The following is a 15,930-nucleotide window of genomic DNA, read 5'->3' as shown; positions in this document are numbered from 1 at the left end:
CAGGTGGATTCTTTCTTTTTTTAATTTTTAAAAAATATTTATTTATTTTTGGCTGTGTTGGGTCTTCATTATTGTGTGCAGGCTTTCTCTAGTTGCGGTGAGCAGGGGGCTACTCTCCGTTGTGGTGCGCGGGCTTCTTGTTGTGGTAGCTTCTCTTGTTGAGGAGCACAGGCTAGGCACGCAGGCTTCAGTAGTTGTGGTACGCAGCCTCAGTAGTTGTGGCTTGAGGCCTCTAGAGCGCAGGCTCAGTAGTTGTGGCACATGGGCTAAGTTGCTCTGCGCCGTGTGAGATCTTCCCGGACCAGGGCCCGAATCCATGTCCCCTGCATTGGCAGGCAGATCCTTAACCACTGGGTCACCAGGGAAGCCCATGATACATTTTTTTTTTTTTTTTTTTTTTTTGGTTCGCGGGCCTCTCACTGTTGGGGCCTCTCCCGTTGCAGAGCACAGGCTCCGGACGCGCAGGCTCAGCAGCCATGGCTCACGGGCACAGCCGCTCCGCGGCATGTGGGATCTTCCCGGACCGGGGCACGAACCTGCATCCCCTGCATCGGCAAGCGGACTCTCAACCACTGTGCCACCAGGGAAGCCCACATGATACAATTTTTAATGGTTTAGTTTTCCAAGCAAAAATAAAGTTATTAGATTATCAGGAACTCTTAAGAAAATACAGATATAACTTTTAGAGATGACAAAATTCTTTTCTGACTTTCATGAAAGGCAAGATAGGGCATTTTCTTTACTAATATTATAATACTGATTTTCAGTGAATGCTGATGATGTGATTGCAGGTAAATTGGCAGGATGAGGAGCAGCAAATCAAAAGAGGTGCCTTTACCAAATCCAAGGAACTCTCAAAGCACGGATACTGTTCAAGGTATGATTTGGTTTTTTTTGAAACTGAACTTAATGGTTTGTTTAGGTCATGTGCCTAAAATTCTGGGCTATTCAGTAAATGAAAATTATCCATATGCTTTGATTTATAACAAGTGGATAAATAATTTTTAAAATTCAGTTTTGTTTTAAATATACAAGATACCTTATATTCAAAGGCACCCAATAGTAAACTGTTTTGTAAGGGAAAACATCCTTTTTAAAAATGAATCAGTATATGTAAAATTAGTTATATACAATATCTTACAAATTCTGACTTAATGTTAATAAATATCATACAGCTCCCAATATAGTTAGAGACCTGTAGTGCACAGATAACAAAAACAATAGTCTCATTGAACTCTTTTTTTTTTTTTTTAAGTGATGCATTGGGGGTAACTTTAATTTAAGGCATGATATTTTTTGAGGGACGTTGACAAACTGGAGTATATCTGGAGCAAGATTATTGGGTTTGTGAGGGATCTGGATATCACGTCACATGAGGGGCATTTGGAGGAGATGAAAATAGTTATCCTAGAGAAGGATGACTCAAGGGAAATATATAGACTTAAACTCTTTGAAGGGCTGTTATCTGAAAGACTAAATAGATGTTACCTTGTTTCTACTAGTAGATTGAAGTCTGGAGTAGTTTTCCAGTCTTTTCATATCATAATATGAAATGCAGTGCAATACTATATTTTGTATTTGTTCAGCTCATTGGGATAAACTGAGGATACTTTTAAACTGAGGATGCTTATTGTTAGAGATGTCTGATGGAGTGTAGGTGGCGGGGGGGTGTTAGTCCAGTTGTCCTAAGGACTAGTGGGATCAGTGTCTAATACAACTAAACCTTATATTGGGAAGCTCGGCTTTAGAGGATAGGAGAGGAATCGTGTTTTGGCTTAATATAATAAAGCACTTGCTGGGGAATAGTTCTGCCTAATAAAGTGATTCTCAAACTTTTGAGTGCATTTGGGACCTATTAAAATGCAGATTCCAAGGTACACTTCAGAGATTCTAATTCAGTAAATATCAATATTGCCCAGCAGATATAACCACACCATGGGATGCACTTTCTCAGACCAAGGCTGCTGTAAGTAATTACAGGTTCCATTTATTTCTTTCTTGTCTAAAATTGATTGCCTGTTATGATTGAATAGATTACAATTTTTTTCTGTAGTGCTTTTTTGATAAGAAAATAAGGTTAAACATTTCTGTAAGAAGTTATATACTATATGTTACAAAATGAACATTAATGACAACTATTAGACAGTAAAGCAATAATTAAGACACTAAGTATCAGAAACATTAACACTATGGCATATAAAAGATTAAGATAATTTGTACTGTTTATTCTGCTTTAATAAATTTGCTCAATTGGTGTGTTGAGATGAAGATTTAAAGCATAGAATGTATTTGAGAAGGTGGGGCTGTGTCTATGTAAAAGGCTCAGTCAGGAAATGAAAGGAACAGCTTTTCCTTGAGTGGACTGTGAGTTACCTCCTCATTTTTTGTGGCAATAGCAATCTGTTTTTTCTTAGCACTGCTGAAGAAGCATGATTATGGGCAAATGTTCTCATTTATGTTCTGTCCAATCTTGTCTGGAGTTTAGAAATCCAAATTTGGCAAGTGATACATAGCTTCTTCAAAGAGAGACCTTTTCCTTTTTTCTTTTTCAGGCAAATTACTCTTCTAATATATATTTTGTTTGTTTCCTTTTGTATTCTACCTGAGTTCGAATTATCTATTTGTTTACTGTCTGAACATGGTGTTTTCTGTCCCCTAATCTTTTGGTTTGAAAATCAATCCGGAAAAGGTACTATAACCTAGGTTTGGTCATAATGCAGAGTCAAAATTTTGGCCCCGTGAATACAGCAATCAGTATATATTCTCTCTCTTCTACATGAGTATTGTACATCTACAACATAGGAATAGTTTCTATCCCCAGTTTAATTTAGAGCTAAACTAATTTAGAGCTGAACTGTTAATAGTTGTTTTCCAAAAAAATTATTGGGCTTTTAAAAAGAATTTTTAGGGATAAGTGGTTCATAATATAAATGGGGGAAAACGTCTGATACAAAACTATTGATATATAAAGGATTATTCCAATCTTGTGAGTACATTGCACTGCAAAAATCTGAAAGAAGATAAATCAGCATTTTACACAAAGTTTCTATCTCTGTGTGGTGGAATTTTGATGATTTTAATTTTATTTTTTTCTGTTTTCTGTTTTTTTCAAGTTTTCTCTTGTAAGCATGTGTGGGGAAAATGCTTTTTAAAATCATTGGTGGTAATATCAAAAGTCGACTTAAATTGTAAAGCGTATGGAAACCTGAATTCTATCTTGTGAACTTTGTCCTTATTGTGAAACTTATTCTGTAGATATAAAACTATAAAACATTGTGGCAGGCTTCCCTGGTGGTGCAGTGGTTAAGAATCCACCTGCCAATGAAGGGGGCGTGGGTTCGAGCCCTAGTCTGGGAAGATCCCACATGCTGTGGAGCAACTAAGCCTGTGCACCACAACTACTGAGCCTGCGCTCTAGAGCCTGCAAGCCACAACTACTGAAGCCCGTGAGCCTAGAGCCCGTGCTCTGCAACAAGAGAAGCCACTGCAGTGAGAAGCCCACACACCACAACGAAGAGTGGCCCCTGCTCGCTGCAACTAGAGAAAGCCCGTGCGCAGCAGTGAAGAACCAATGCAGCCAAAAACAAAACAAAACAAAAAAGTCGTGGCTCTTTGAATAGTCCTAAATTTTAGTCTAGCTGAATTGTTTTTCCTCATTTTTGCATGTAAAATGCATAAAATATATAGAAATGCACAAATACGTAGCTTAATGATACGCAACATACAATGTCAGAAAATTTACTGCTTTTAAAAAACTCAGTGATTAAAAAAATAGGTCAACAGGACAAATAGAAACTCCTTGATGTTCTACAGACTCTGATTTTCTTGTCCAGATTTGGGCAGCATTGAGCCAGTTGTTAGTAGAGCTTAAGTAGTAAATAATGGGAAAGCTATTTTTTTTAATTAAAATAAAGCATTCCTAAGTTTTTTCTACTTTGGAGAAAGGTGTTGGACAGTATAGTTTTAAATAACTAATTAAATTGGTGGTAGCTGGTTAATTTACAGGATTAACTGTTTGTTTTGATGGTGTTTAAACTTTAGCTGAGACACATTGAAAACAAATTGGAAGTAACCCCTACGAGTACAGCTGTGTTTGATTCTGTCATGGATACCAAGAAATCTTCTGCAAGTGCTACCAGAAAAATAAGTAGAAAAGGTATGTATGAGGTTAATTCCAAAGATATAAATATATTAAATATGAATTTTGATGTTTTATTTCAACTTAATTTCTTCTTATAGTCCCATGTATTTCCTTGTTCTTTTGTCAGAGACTATATACCTCATCAGCATTTAGTTTTTTTTTCTTTGGTACTGAGTAGTTACGAAGCAGCCTTGTATTCAGTGACTGTAGATGACATTTTCACCATCTTTTGATCAGGGACTTAGCACCACTGCATCACCTTTGATAGCGAGTTTTCATTTGTTGTTAATGAGAATTTGATTTTGAGCCTTTAGGGTTATAATGTCTTTTTTTTTTTTTTAATTCACAGGTATATCACTTTGAAATTTAGTTGACTTAAGATTTATATTTTTTTGTTGGGGTTTAAAATCAAAATTGGAATATCTGTCTTAGAGATACTATCATAAATTGACACAGTGTAAATATTTTCTTTGGTTACCTTTCATATATTTAATTCTGTGGTTGCATAATTAGTGGGATAAACCTGCAGGTTAGTACTTTCCACCGATACTGTGATTCTTTTTTATTAATCTGTGAGTCTTGGGTTTTATCTGATACTTCTTTTTTTGAGTCAGAACTTTTGACAAAAAGGAATTTTTTATGTAGAGTTTTATTTTGCATTGTTTGCTCAGAATATAGTCTTTCTGTATAAGTTGAGTTACTGTAATAATTTAACCTGAATTTTTCCCATCTACTTATATAATATCCAACCAGGGATTTCAGAAATAATAGATACCTAAGTTATTTTCTTAAATACTAGCCACATTCAGAGACAGTCGTATTTTATATCATATGTTCTCATAGATTTCCTTTTTCTTCAGATGGTAGATACCTGGATGATTCTTGGGTTAATGCTCCAACCTCCAAATCTTCTAAATCACGAAAAGAGAAATCTCGTAGTCCTCTCAGAGCTACCACCCTGGAGAGTAACGTAAAGAAAATTAATCGTGTGGAATTTCGTGAACCTTTGGTTTCTTACAGGTTAGTGTTTTTTTGTTTGTTTTGTTTTTTAAAATTATCAAATAGTTACTCTGTAGTATTTATAGTAAGAGTATAGTTTATTTTCTCAGTTTTTCATAGCACTCTGGATCTAGTATTATTACCTTTTTCATTTTCCAAAAAGGTAAAGCAAAATCTTTTATATTATGAAATGCTGACTTTCTGTTCTTTTACAGATGGAATATTTGGGGAGAAGAAGTAGTAATATTTGCTCCAGACCACTGCCACTGTAATAAATATGTTTCCTACAAATGAATTATTCAGTTTCTTTTATCACCTTCTGTATGAAACATTGCCAGATCTGTTTCTACCCCAGTTCATTCTCCAGCTTATTTAACCCTTCTTCTGTGCTTCCTCTCTTAGAGCACTTTCATGTTGCATTATATTTTGATTCCATAACTACCCATTACATTAGTTTATCTAAGACTGTAAATCTGTCTTATTCTCAAAGCATTATCTTAATGCCTGTTGTTTACTAAGTATTCTAGATATTTTTTCCAACATTTTATTATGAAAATTTTCATATTCATAGAAAAGTTGAAAGAACTGTATAGTGAATATTTAATTAGTGAGTGATTGAAAGACTGTGAAATTACATTTTTTTTTTTTTGGTGAGTTCTTCCCTTTTTAAGATAGAAGCATGGTAGATAACCTACCATTTTATGCTTTATTTTATTCTCTACATGTGCTAATTTTAGACCTGTGAATTGTTGCAGTCTGGTCAAGGTAGTGAAAATAATTGAATTTAGTCTTGATCTCTACAGAGAGAAGCTACAGAACTCAGTTCTCAGCCCCCAACTTGTTTAATAGTCAGCCATTCAGAACAGGGTCTAATATTTTTTGGGTCATGGACCCCAGTGAGAATCTGATGAAAACTGTGGACTATCTCCTTAGAAAAACGCACACACTCGTGCACTCACAATAGATACAAAATTACCATATTATGCTGTAATAGAGTCATGACTCTAAGAATTTTTGTGGCATTTAGAATTTTATGCCTATACATGAAACATTTAGATCACTTACAATGGAACCATTAATGTGAACCACACATATGTAATTTAAAGATTTTTAATAGTCACATACACACACACAAAGATGTTTTACATTCTTTTTTGTTTTAAATCTTTAAAATCTGGTATGTAATTTACATTATAGCACATCTCAGTTTGGACTAACCACATTCAATTGCTCAGTTGCCACATGTGGTAAATGCTACTCTTTCAGACCTTGCAGGTTCAGATGGTTGTTTATCTGCTTTTATAACTTTGTTGGGTAGTTTTTCTTTTTCTTTTCTTTTTTAAAAAATTTTATTTATTTATTTTTTGGCTGTGTTGGGTCTTCGTTGCTTTGCACGGGCTTTCTCTAGTTGCCGCTAGCGGGGACTACTCTTCATTGAGGTGCTCAGGCTTCTCATTGCGGTGTCTTCTCTTGTTGTGGAGCACAGGCTCTAGGCGCGCAGGTCTCAGTAGTTGCAGCATCCAGGCCCTAGAGGGTGTGGGCTTCAGTAGTTGCGAAGCATGGGCTCAGTAGTTGTGCGCGGGCCCAGTAGTTGCAGTGTGCGGGCTCTAGGGCTTGTGGGCTTCAGTAGTTGTGGCATGCAGACTCAGTAGTTGTGGCTCACGGGCTCTAGAGCATAGGCTCAGTAGCTGTGGTGCATGGGCTTAGTTGCTCCGTGGCATGTGGGATCTTCCCAGACCATGGATCGAACCCGTGTCCCCTGCATTGGCAGACAGATTCTTAACCACTGCGCCACCAGGGAAGTCCCTGTTGGGTAGTTTTTCATGTATTCTTCCTTCTGCTGAGGCTTGTCTTCATTAACCTCCCTTTTAATTAACTGCTCTGTTCCTAAAATATAACTTATTAGAATGATATGTAAAATAAAAATAGTTGTTAAGGAATACTTTTGCTAGTGTTTTTATGAATAGAGAACATGGACTTTGTGATATGTACTTTGGCTGTGTCCAGTCTTCTTTGCTTATTGTGGTGTTTCTAGATATGCTTTACATAATTTGAAGCTGCCAGAAAAGTTGTCTGTGTTTCAGAGAGGTTAAACTTTACTAACCACATTCATTTGGAGGAAAATATTTACTGTACTTCCACTTTATTTCTACTCCCAATCTATTTGCTAATTTGGTACATTATTTAGAAGTTATACATATGAAATGTCAGAATTTGAGAACTTTTTTTTCCTAATTCTTAAGATTTCATGGAGAAGTAAAATGTACATTTTGGTAATAGTGTCCAGTGAATATGCAAAGTCAGATTGTAATCCTGTTTTCTGGGGTTCTTAAGGAAATCTCTCTATGCATCTTTTGCATATTTCTTATTTTATAACATGCAGATTATGATTTAGATTATTTGCCATAATCTAAACTTTGATACACAGGAGGCACTGAGCATTGAATTTTTTTTTTTTTTTTTTTTTTTTTGCGGTACGCGGGCCTCTCACTGTTGTGGCCTCTCCCATTGCGGAGCACAGGCTCTGGACGCGCAGGCTCAGTGGCCATGACTCACGGGCCCAGCCGCTCCGTGGCATGTGGGATCTTCCCGGACCGGGGCACAAACCCATGTCCCCTGCATCGTCAGGCGGACTCTCAACCACTGCGCCACCAGGGAAGCCCTGAATTTTAATAGTAGTAATGGTTATTTTGGTTTTTTTAACTTACTGGAACTTCTAGGTTTTTCGGGTCTCTAATGTTAGCTTAGAGTTCTCTATTCAGTTTGTATGACTGGTTTTTGTACTCTTCATTCAAAGCTAATTATTTTTTAATAACAGGGAAGTCCATGGTACACCGTCCAACATAAGTCCCAGCCATTTAGAGTCAAAGCATATATATTGTGTGGATGTTAATGAAGAGAAGCCTGAGAGTGGGAACCGGATGATATGCAATCAGGAAGATCGGAATATACATTGCTGTGATTTTGAGAGCTCCCAATCATCTGTCGTCAATGATACAGTTGTTAGATTTTTAAATGATCGACCAACAATTGATGCATTGCAAAATTCTGAATGTTTGATTAAGATGGCAGCTCCTATGAGAAGTGATGAAGAAAAGCCTAATAGAGCAAAAGGAAATGAGAACACTTTGAAGGCTTCTGTGTGTAACATGGGCCGTGATGTTGATTCAAAAGTGTTACGGTTAACTGATTCTTCTCCGTCTTCTACTAGTACCTGTAATTCCCAAAGATTAGATATCCTAAAGCGGCGACAACATGATGTTAAATTGGAAAAACTCAAGGAGCGGATTAGGAAACAGTGGGAACACTCAGAAGAAACAAATGACCAGGGCCAGAATCTGGGTCATATTGACCATCCAGTAATGGTTGTTAATGTTGATAGCTCAGTGACAGCAAAGGTCAGGAAAGTGGCAACAGCACCACCTGCTCCGACGTATAAAGGTTTGTAATCAGTCTTTATGTCTTTTTCTGTCTTCCTGCCTCCTTGTCTCCCTTTCTCCCTTGGATGTATTTGAGTAGAGAGGACCATCTTTAGAACAGGGTGTGCTTCTCAAATCTAATGCCTTAAAAAATTAATTCAGGATGCATGCTAAAAAGGCAGATTCCTGGATCCTACACTGGATCTAAATCAGAATTTCTGGAGATAGGGTCCAGAATTGGAATTTTTAACAAGTCCCTCGAGGTTCTTATAGTTTGAGAACCACTATATGAACATTTAATAAGTTGAACAAAAGAGAAAATAAAAATTAGTACAACTTTCAGAGAACTGAAAGAATATTGCTCTTATCCTTCCATTGTATTTGGATTGTTATTAGGAATTCTTTCAAAAGTAATGTTTGAAAGATAATTCAGTCAGTGCCAGTTAATACTTGGTTATAGAATATTTTGGCACTGACATTTGGACCCTGTTGTTACCTTAACCTTCGAATTTTGACAGGGGTTTTCTCCATGTTTAAGAAAACAATATTTAAATCAGATTTCCACTGAGAAGATGCTTTTCAGAGAGAATATCTGTTTTTGGCCCAACTCAAGTTTTTATATATGGTGGTTTTTAGGAGTTTGCATTTTTTTGTTCCTGAAACTATTTTCACAGGGTCACCCATATAAAATTTTTAATAAAGAGTTGATTCATTGGTGAGGTTACTCAGTGTTAGACTTTTGTCTTAAAATTCCTGCCATTCTGGTCTTTCTTTTGTGGATATTTTTTCAAGTTCAGTTTTTAGTTTGGATAAATGTATGAAGATCAAAATACAGCCAAGATTTGTTTCTTCTGTTAATTTTAACAGAACAAATTTAACTATCTAAAGTTTGAGCAATTACCAGTTTTTTGTGTTGTTTATTACGTTTTGCTAGTGCTATTCATTGTGAATTAGATAAAAGATAACTAGCATTTTATTCTACATAATTTGTGATAAAATTGTGGGTAGTTCCCTTAGTAAAATTCTTTCTTATCCTTCTAGTAGTTTGTGTGCCATGTAGTAATAATTGTCCACACTGTTGACAGAGCAGATAGCAAATGGTGGGGTCAGAATGTTCTTGTTGGTTCTGAGATAGTGATTATCCAAAACTTTGACTATACTTATATTAGACCCATTAAATACAGATTGTACCTTTAAGGTTTGTTCATTCTAGAAGTCAAAGTTCTGAAATTCCAAAAGTTATTCCACTAAGGCAAAGTCAAGATGGTTGATTTGAATCTATATTTTATTTAATAATTTATAAAAATCTAAAAGTTAAAAAAGAGGACAACCTTAAATAACCAGAGTGAAAACCTTAAGTGTAACTTCCTTTGAGTTGTGACTGGATTTCGTGTATTCCTTTTACTTACTAATTTTTAACATGTTAATTTTCATATTAAAATATATTATGAATACAACTTTTGGGAGGCTAACTAATGACAAGTAGTATACATTTCAGAAATCGTAACAGAATATGGTTTCCAGTGTCCTGAGCAATGGATTTATTTTTTCCAACGGTGAAGAACTGGTTTTCTGCCAACTTTTTGTCAGTGTAAATTAAAACCCTCAATATACTGTATTCTAAAGTGACATTTTAATTTCACTTGTTCAAATACATAATAAATTCACTTGGTTCACAATTCGAAAGATGAAAAGGATGTATATTGAAAAGCTCTATCACTCTGGTGCTCCAACCTCCTGGTCCCCTTTCTGGAGGGTACTTGTGTTAACAATTTGTGTATCATTCCAGAGATAATTTTCTCATATACAAATGAGAGAGAGAGGGTGTGTGTGTGTGTTTTCTTTCTCTCTCTTTTTTTTTTTTTTTTTTTGCGGTACACGGCTCTCTCACTGTTGTGGCCTCTCCCATTGCGGAGCACAGGCTCCGGACGCGCAGGCTCAGTGGCCATGGCTCACGGGCCCAGCCGCTCCATGGCATGTGGGATCCTCCCGGACCGGGGCACGAACCCGAGCGTCAGGCGGACTCTCAACCACTGCGCCACCAGAGAAGCCCCTCTTTCTCTTTTTATACAGTTGTTAGCATATGAAACCCCTTCTAAACTTTATTTTTACATTTTTGTGTGTGTATGTTTAAAGTTTGAAGTAGTGAACACAGTGGTGTTTATGTGATTCTTCCTTATACTTAGTGGTTTGCATATCTTTTTCTTTCTGGTTTAAATGCCCAAGAAGGTTAAGAGCCTATTTTGATCATCTGTATTTTATTTAGAGCTTAGTACAGTGTCTTGGACACAAGTAAATGCACAGTATAATTTTTATTCTATTCAGTAAATTCAACTAGTAAGAAAAAATGTGCACAAAGAGAATGGAAATAAAAACTGGGAAACAGAAAGAGAAACTGATGTATAGATATTGAAAGCTTCTTAAAGTTAACTTGTTAGTAAAGATCAAATATAAAGAAAGGCTCCCATAGAAATAAATGTTTCCTAAAGAGGAGAGAAGAAAAAATGATAAGGTTGAATGTAGAGAGATGGAATGAGGGTGAGAAATGTTGGAGGAAGGTAGCTTTACAAGGAATTTCCACACTTTCTTGTTACAAACTGTGGTTTGCAATAGACTGAACACTATGTTTATAAACATTTTCCTTATATAGCTATAGGCATAATTGTGTGTGCCCCATGCTACAAATGTCAGGTAAAATAAAGCTTATGCTGTTGTTCCTAAGAGCTGAATAGATTATTTTTTATTAGACATGTAATTAATTTACCAGTACATTTTATGTAACACTTCTAAAGTACTTTTACCAATTTTGACTCCATTCTTTATATTGATTTAATTTTACAAAATATTTAATGGTGATTCTTTGGTAAGTGGAGCCCATTTGAAAATATAAATCTTTTTACTACTCTGGTTATCCATATTTGATACTTTATTATTTTTTTTTTGCAAAATAACATTCTAAGTTCTGTATATTTCTTAAAAGAGTAGTGATAAATTTGAAGTAGGAAATTAGAATGATTTATAGGAAATAGCACATGTGTAATGTTTGTTGAGAAATTGAACAGGTATGTTTTAAAGAACTGTTTTCCACACTTTGGCTGCATTTTGCCTGTGTAGACAGCAGCTTGTCCATTTGTTCAGCCATAGGCAAAATCAGACAGATGATAGCAATTAATGCCTGTATTCAAAGAAAAGGAGAATGAGTAGCATTGTCTCTCTTTTAGTCTTGAGAAGGGTAGTTTGTAGCTCTGATATCCATAATTTATGATTGCCATTCTTTTATCATTTAATTTAGTGCATCTCCATTTCTAGTCTTTTTGAACAAATGTATATTGCTTTGTCTCACTGAAGCTTACTTCTTCCAAACAGTATTTGTTAACATATTATGTGGTAGCTAATGATGCATTCCTCTTTTGAAAGCTTATAAACCATTTCAACATCATTAGTTAGTAGGGATACATAAATCAAAACCACGGTGAGATACCATTTCACACCTACTAGGGTGGCTCTAATAAAAAAGACAGACAATAACACGTGTTGGTGAGGATATGGAGAAATTGGAACCCTCATACATTGCTAGTGAGAATGTAAAATGGTGCAGCTGCTTTAGAAAGCAGTTTGGCAGTTCCTCAAAAAGTTCAACATAGTTACCATATGACCCAGAAATTCCAGTCCTAGGTATAATACCCAAGGGAATTGAAAACATATACATACACACACACACACACACGTGCATGAATGTTTATAGCAACATTATTCATAATAGCTGAAAAGTAGAAACAACCCAAATGTTCATCAGCTGATGAATGGATAAGCAAATGTTGGTATATCTGTACAATGGAATATCATTCAACAATAAAAGAAATAAAGCTTCTGTATGTGTTATAAGGTGGATGAGCTTTGAAAACAAAATGCTAAGTGAAAGAAACCAGACACAAAAGACCACATATTGTGTGATTCTATTTTTATGAAATGTCCAGAACAAGCAAATCCATAAAGATAGAAAATAGATTAGTAGTTGCCAGGGAATAGAGGGAATGGTGTGGGGAGTGACTGCTAATGGGCACAGGGTTACTTTGCAGGGTGATGAAATGCTCTGGAATTAGATAGTGGTGATAGTTGTATAACTTTCTGAATATCCTAAAAACCAGGGAGCTGTACACTTTAAAAGAGTGAATTTTACAGTTTATTAATTTTATCTCACTTATAAAAGAATATAACAAACAAAACTTTTTTTTTTTTTTAAAGCATTTTTATTTATTTATTTATTTATTTATTTGCGGTACGTGGGCCTCTCACCTTTGTGGCCTCTCCCCGTTGTGGAGCACAGGCTCCGGACGCGCAGGCTCAGCGGCCATGGCTCACGGGCCCAGCCGCTCCGCAGCATGTGGGATCCTCCCGGACCAGGGCACGAACCCATGTCCCCTGCATCGGCAGGCAGACTCTCAACCACTGCGCCACCAGGGAAGCCCACAAACAAAACTTTTAATGCAACTTTAATAAGAATGTTCTGTATTGTTGGTTATATATTAGGCTTCAATCCTTCAGAGACCAAGATTCGAACACCTGATGGGAAAGTGTGGCAGGAGGCTGAGTTTCAAAACATGAGTAGAGAACTGTATCGTGACATAGCACTTCACTTTGCAGGTGAGTGTAGAGTGTTCCTAGGTTTTGAGTGTTTTATCATGCATACTGTCTAACGTGCAATACTTAAACATCAAGTTGTCACCAAACTAAAGATATTTCCCTTTTGTAACTGCATGATGTACTAACGTAGTGATGGTATCAGTTGTAAGGCTCTTTTAGCCTCTGGGCTCTGCTCCAGGGTTAAAATTAGCATACATAGCTGATGAGGCAGGAACTAGGCTATTTTTAAACTAAGGGTCTTTCTGAGCTGGACTTGTCTGATGTGAAGAAAACATAGTAGAGTTTAGTTGTAGTTTACTTCTACTAGACCTCTGAGATCTTTGAAATGGTCAGTAATTTGGCAGGCAGCAGATAAGGTAACTAACATGAAGGCAAAATGCAGGAAGAGAAATGAACATTATAGGAAGGGAATAGTGTTAGAGGATTGGAAGGAGGAACTTACGGAAGATTGGAAGAGGGAAATAGTAAGGTCATACTCATAATGTTACTACTATTGAACACCTTGTATGATTCTGGGCAAGACGCTACTGGGTACTTAATCTTCTGAATGTTTTACGGTTGAGGAAATGTAGGCCCAAAGAGTAATTTTCCTGAGGTTGCATAAAGTTAAGAATTGAAGCCGAGGTTCAAAACCAATTCTGTCTGACTCTAAAGCCTGAGAATTTTCTAGTAAGCCCCAGTGGAGATTTTGCTAATAAATACTGTGTCATTAGCTGTCCAGTCCAATTTTCCTACTGTTACTGTTGGAACACTATTTTCAGAAATTTTTTCCCATGTGGAGAGGAAATATAATAGTTAAGAGCAAAGATTTTGGAATCAGTTTACAAGGGTTCAAATTCTGGCTCTGCCACATATTAGCTATTTATACTATCTATGTTACCTAACCTCTCTTCCTTGGTTTTCTCATCTGTAAAATAGGAATAATAACTATATACTTCATAGAAAAGTATCATTATAGACTAGTGGAATGATGTATGTCAAAAAACTCTCAAAGAGGTCTGTGTATTATAATCTGCCTTCTCTTTTGATATGGTGGGTGAACTCTGCCTGGGCTCCTACCTTAAACAAACAAACCCATCTACTTGTGTTTTATATTCCATTTGCTCTTGTGTATTGAAGGACATTACTTCAGCCTTGTTTTCTTTGCATCATCAAGTTCTCCCTCTCTATGAGGTCATACACATCAACATACTGTTTGATAACATGCTGTTATCTCAACCATCATAAAAGAACCCCTCTTTTGGCCCTATTCTTTTTAGCAAATACTTGGTTTCTCTTCTTTTACTTACAGCAAAACTTCAGAAAGTTGCCTTATCTTCATTGTCTCCAATTTTTCCCCTCTGTTTTACTCTTGAAACCTTTCTGTTAGGGTTTTGCTCCTACATGTCTGTGGACTGCTGTTCTCAAGGTCATCAATGACTTCCACACTTCCACACTGCTAAATCCAATGTTTAATTCACATTTGTCATCCTACATAATCTCTCAGCATCATTGGACATCACTGATCACTTCTTCCTTGAAATTCTTCACTTGGCATCTGTCTAGGATACCGTAAGTGTTTTTAGTTTTCCTCCTAAGTCTAGTTGCTCCTTTTCAGTTGTTTTTTTCCTAATCGACTCTGTGACCTCTGAACATCAGCATGTCCTGGTCTCAGTGCTTGGATCTGTGCTTCTCTTTTCTTTATTTTTCTTTTTCTTTTCTCTTCTTTACTCCTCCACCCCTTTCTTTTTCCTTTTTTGTTTTTAAAATTTTTGTTTATCTATATACACACTCGGCAAGCTCATGTAGTCTCAGGACTTTAAATAGTCTCTGTTGCTGATGATTCCCAAGTTTATGTCTCTGGCCAGACGTCTCTGAGCTCAGATTGATATCCAGCTGCTAACTCTGCACCTTCCCCTGGATGCATAATAGATTTCTTAAGCTTGATATATCCAAAAATGGAGCTTGCTAACTAACTAAACGGGGTCATGGTACACCCCTTAAACTTATTCCTGTGGTAGTCTCTCCATTTTAGTTAATCTTATCTTTCTAATTGTTCAGGTCCCAGATCTTGAGTCATCCTTGATCACTCTATTTCTCTCACACCTTATATCTGACATTGTCTGAAATGTAACCACTTTCCCCTACCACCTAGGTCTAAGCCCTCCACCATTAGTCTCTTGGTTGGATTACTGCAGTAGCTTTCTAACTGGTTACCCTGCTTCTGCCCTTCTTCTAATGGGTCTGCTTTCATCGCAGCTGTGAGAGTAACCTTGTTAAAATTTAATTTAAGTCATATCACTCCTTTGCTCAAAAATTTCTTATCTTATTCTTGAGTAAAACCTGAAGTCCTTACAATGAGCTATAAAGCCCTACATGATCTTGCCCTCGGTTATGTCTCTTGACCCTAGCTCTTACTACTCTTCTCTTTGTTCACTTCATTCACACTGGCTTCCTTGCTGTTTCTTAGACACTAAGTATGCTCCTGCCTCAGGGCCTTTGACTCACATTTACTTCTTCTTTGCCCAGAAGGCAGAGCTCTATATGTATTTTAAAGTACGTTTATCCAGATCTGTGATTGAGATTAATTTTCAAATTTATATGTTCAGTTTATTTCCCCAGATTGGAATTTAAAAATTAGTGAGTAGTAACTTATGTGTGTGTGTGTGTGAAATACCTTGACATATTTCACTAGCATAATCATAAAAGGGCTTAATTTTGGAATATTGAGTATTTTATAAGGTTTTA

The 15,930-nt window shown here is 36.4% G+C and overlaps 1 protein-coding gene across 2 annotated transcripts in view; it reads left to right on the top strand.

Annotated features, from left to right (window-relative positions):
* Positions 1–804: 804 nt before the first annotated feature.
* CEP350 (centrosomal protein 350) overlaps positions 805–15,930 on the top strand; it is a gene marked incomplete at its 5' end in the record, with an annotated part of 126,533 nt that continues 111,407 nt past the window's right edge. Inside the window, 6 exons of one of the 2 annotated variants that reach the window (XM_079726989.1) lie at positions 805–877; positions 1,923–1,966; positions 4,042–4,156; positions 5,002–5,161; positions 7,959–8,581; positions 13,090–13,203. In XM_079726989.1, the coding sequence (XP_079583115.1) occupies positions 805–877; positions 1,923–1,966; positions 4,042–4,156; positions 5,002–5,161; positions 7,959–8,581; positions 13,090–13,203 (1,129 nt within the window). Of the gene's footprint in view, positions 878–1,919; positions 1,967–4,041; positions 4,157–5,001; positions 5,162–7,958; positions 8,582–13,089; positions 13,204–15,930 lie in introns of both variants that reach the window. The other variant, XM_079726990.1, reaches the window with a different exon arrangement.

The sequence above is a fragment of the Hyperoodon ampullatus genome (assembly GCF_949752795.1).
Source record: "Hyperoodon ampullatus genome assembly, chromosome: 2".
NCBI lineage: Eukaryota > Metazoa > Chordata > Mammalia > Artiodactyla > Ziphiidae > Hyperoodon > Hyperoodon ampullatus.
Note: the sequence above shows the minus strand (reverse complement) of the source record. Positions and strands in the feature narration are given on the sequence as shown.